Genomic DNA, 2,994 nt, shown 5'->3' with positions numbered 1-2,994 from the left:
CGAGCATATCTTATATCCACGCCGCTAATGAGGAAAACGCAATACATTCATTATAGCACAATTAAGTTCAGAGCGGTTACAAAGCCAACTGTATGAGCCGTTGGAGCACATTAGAGCCACATTACATAAGACCAGACGTTACGAGGAGGAGCATTAAGATCTCCATAACTACTCCAACGACTATAAGCCAAGGAGGTATGTATATAAAGCCCTTTCATTACCAAGAACAGGGAGACAAGTAAGAAGGGAGATTGTTTATTTGCTTTTATGTTCATCTTATATCGCTTTTCTTTTAAGAGAGTTTCATATTCTGACTTTGGCATCGAAGGCGTTGTGGCAGGCACCACACCGGTGACTATCTTCAAAGGCTGAAGAATCATCTCCGTCCGACGAATAGTGCTGACGAGTTCACACTCATCAGTTTGGCGCCGTCTGTGGGGACGACATTTTTCGTGTTCAAACTCGAAATAGTGGTTCCTTATTCTTATTCTTTTTAGGATGGAGTCTAATCAAGATTCTGCAGCCCTAGCTCAGCAAGTTCAAGCCCTTGCAGCCACAGTTGAAGAACTGACTAGGCAAAACCAAGAAATGAGGTTACGGCTTCAGCAGGAGGAAAATCGTTCGAAGGGAAATTAGGAAGATGAGGGGGATAGCAACAGAAGAAGTGACCATTGGAGGCCAAACACTCCCGCCGAGCAAAATTCAGATATTCTTCGGGAGATGAGGAAGGAGATGGACAAACTAAGGAATGCCATCAGAGAAAAAACGGAGCAGAGCGTGGATCGGATGGTCTGGGCGACGGATTCGCCATTCACAATAGCGGTCCTCGACTGCCCAGTGCTGTCAAAGTTCCGGTTATCTCAGCTTGAGCCTTTCGATGGGTTGAAGGACCCCCAAGATCACCTAAACACCTTCAAGACGACCCTGGGACTTCAACAGCCCCCAGATGAAATATTGTGTCGTTCCTTACCAACTACACTCAGGGGAGCCGCCCGAGAATGGTTCACAAAGTTGCCAACATCGTCCATTGATACGTTCGAGCAGCTGAGCAACGCCTTCCTGCGTCACTTTATTGGAGGACAACGACCAAAGAGGACCGCTGACCACTTGCTTACCATCAGGCAGGGAGAAAAGGAAACCCTGAGGTCGTATGTAAAACGTTTCACGAGGGAAACACTGGAGGTGGACGAAGCCGACGATATGGTGCAGCTGACGACCTTCAAGGCAGGGCTGAGGTCCAGGGATCTCGCCAGCTCACTCACGAAGAACCCCCCAAAGACGATGGCTGAGATGCTCCTCAAGGCGCAGAAGTACATGAACGCTGAGGACGCATTGGCTGCTATCAAGGACGGGGACGGACCAGGGGACAAAGGAAGAAAAGAAGACGATCGTAGAGGGCAAAAGCGGGACCGACCAGATCGTCGAATTAATGACGGAGTCAGAAGGAAAGATGATAAAAATCCACGAACGGTAAAATTCACTCCTCTCGTTATGCCCGTTGACAAAATTTTAGCGCAAATTAAAGACGAGCACTACCATAAGTGGCCGCGACCACTGCACTCATCTCCTAACGTCCGCGACAAAAGTAAGTACTGCCGATTTCACAAAGATCATGGCCATTACACCGAAGATTGTAGGGATCTCAAAGAGCAGATAGAAGAATTGATACGAAGGGGGAAGCTGCAGAAATTCGTGAAGAAGGGGGAACACAATAAATTCCGAGATGAAAACAAAGGACAACATGGGTCCTCATCCAGAAACGACGGCCGTTAATCACAACCTCCTTAAAATATGGTCGGGGAGATACAGATGATCGCAGGGGGGCCTACCACCGGGGGCTCATTCAAGTCACTCAAGAAAACACATCAACGACAAGTGAATAGCGTCCATATGACACCCCTGCCAAATTACAGACGAACTGAGCAAGATATGACCTTCAACGAGAGTGACTCCAGAGGAGTGAAACAGCCTCACAATGACCCCTTGGTCATAATGCTCACCATAGAAGGGTTCAACACCAAAAGGGTCCTCGTGGACAACGGTAGCTCTGCCGATATCATTTACTTTTTCGCATTCCAACAATTGAAGCTGGATCCCAAAAGACTTCGTCCATTCGATTCTCCACTCGTCAGTTTCAGCGGTGACAGGGTGTATCCCAGAGGCATAGTGATGCTGACGGTAACAGTGGGAACGTACCCAAAGCAGTTGACTCGTCAGATAGACTTTTTGGTAGTAGATTGTCCCTCATCCTATAATGTCATCATCGGAAGGCCAGCACTCAACAAGTGGAAGGCGTCCACATCCACCTACTGCTTGAAGGTGAAATTTCCAACGGAATATGGTGTTGGTGAAGTTAAAGGAGACCAAGTTCTAGCTCGAGAATGCTATCAAGCTGTTTTAGCAGCTAAGGAGAACCACACGTGGGTAGTGGAAGAAAAAGTGGAAGCACTGGAAGTAGTGGAGTTGATCGAAGGGGAAATGACGAAAACAACCAGAATAGGGACGACCTTAAGTCCTGAGATGAGAACGAGGCTCATTCAATTTCTCAGGGAGAACTTGGATGGCTTTGCTTGGAGCCATGACAACATGCCGGGCATATCTCCAGAAGTTATTCAACACAGGTTGAATGTGGACCCAGAGAGGAAACCCATCAAGCAGAGACGAAGAACTTTTGCGCCCGAAAGAGACCAAGCAATTGCTGACGAGATGAGTAAACTCTTGACTGCAGGCTTTATCAGGGAGGTGTACTATCCAGACTGGCTGGCAAACGTCGTCCTAGTAAAGAAAGCAAATGGAAAATGGAGAATGTGCATGGACTTCACGGACCTAAACAAGGCCTGCCCGAAGGACAGTTTCCCTCTTCCCAGAATAGACCAGCTAGTAGACTCTACGGCCGGGCACAAGCTATTGACATTCATGGATGCATTTTCAGGGTACAACCAGATAAAAATGGCTGACGAGGATCAGGATAAAACCGCCTTCATCACCAGCCAG

The 2,994-nt window shown here is 47.7% G+C and overlaps 1 protein-coding gene across 1 annotated transcript; it reads left to right on the top strand.

Moving 5' to 3' along the window:
* The first annotated feature begins 720 nt into the window (after positions 1 to 720).
* On the top strand, positions 721 to 1,773 carry LOC136062611 (uncharacterized). The gene has a single exon (XM_065761852.1). The coding sequence runs from the start codon at positions 721 to 723 to the stop codon at positions 1,771 to 1,773; it is 1,053 nt and encodes a 350-aa protein (XP_065617924.1).
* Positions 1,774 to 2,994: the final 1,221 nt, after the last annotated feature.

The sequence above is a fragment of the Quercus suber genome, unplaced genomic scaffold (assembly GCF_002906115.3).
Source record: "Quercus suber isolate HL8 unplaced genomic scaffold, Cork oak 2.0 scaffold_432, whole genome shotgun sequence".
In the NCBI taxonomy this organism is placed as follows: domain Eukaryota; kingdom Viridiplantae; phylum Streptophyta; class Magnoliopsida; order Fagales; family Fagaceae; genus Quercus; species Quercus suber.
This window is presented reverse-complemented; position numbering and strand designations above follow the sequence as displayed.

What these genes read in the sequence shown, in the direction of transcription:
- LOC136062611 (XM_065761852.1), top strand. Translation starts at nt 721, where the DNA reads ATGAGGAAGGAGATGGACAAACTAAGGAATGCCATCAGAGAAAAAACG.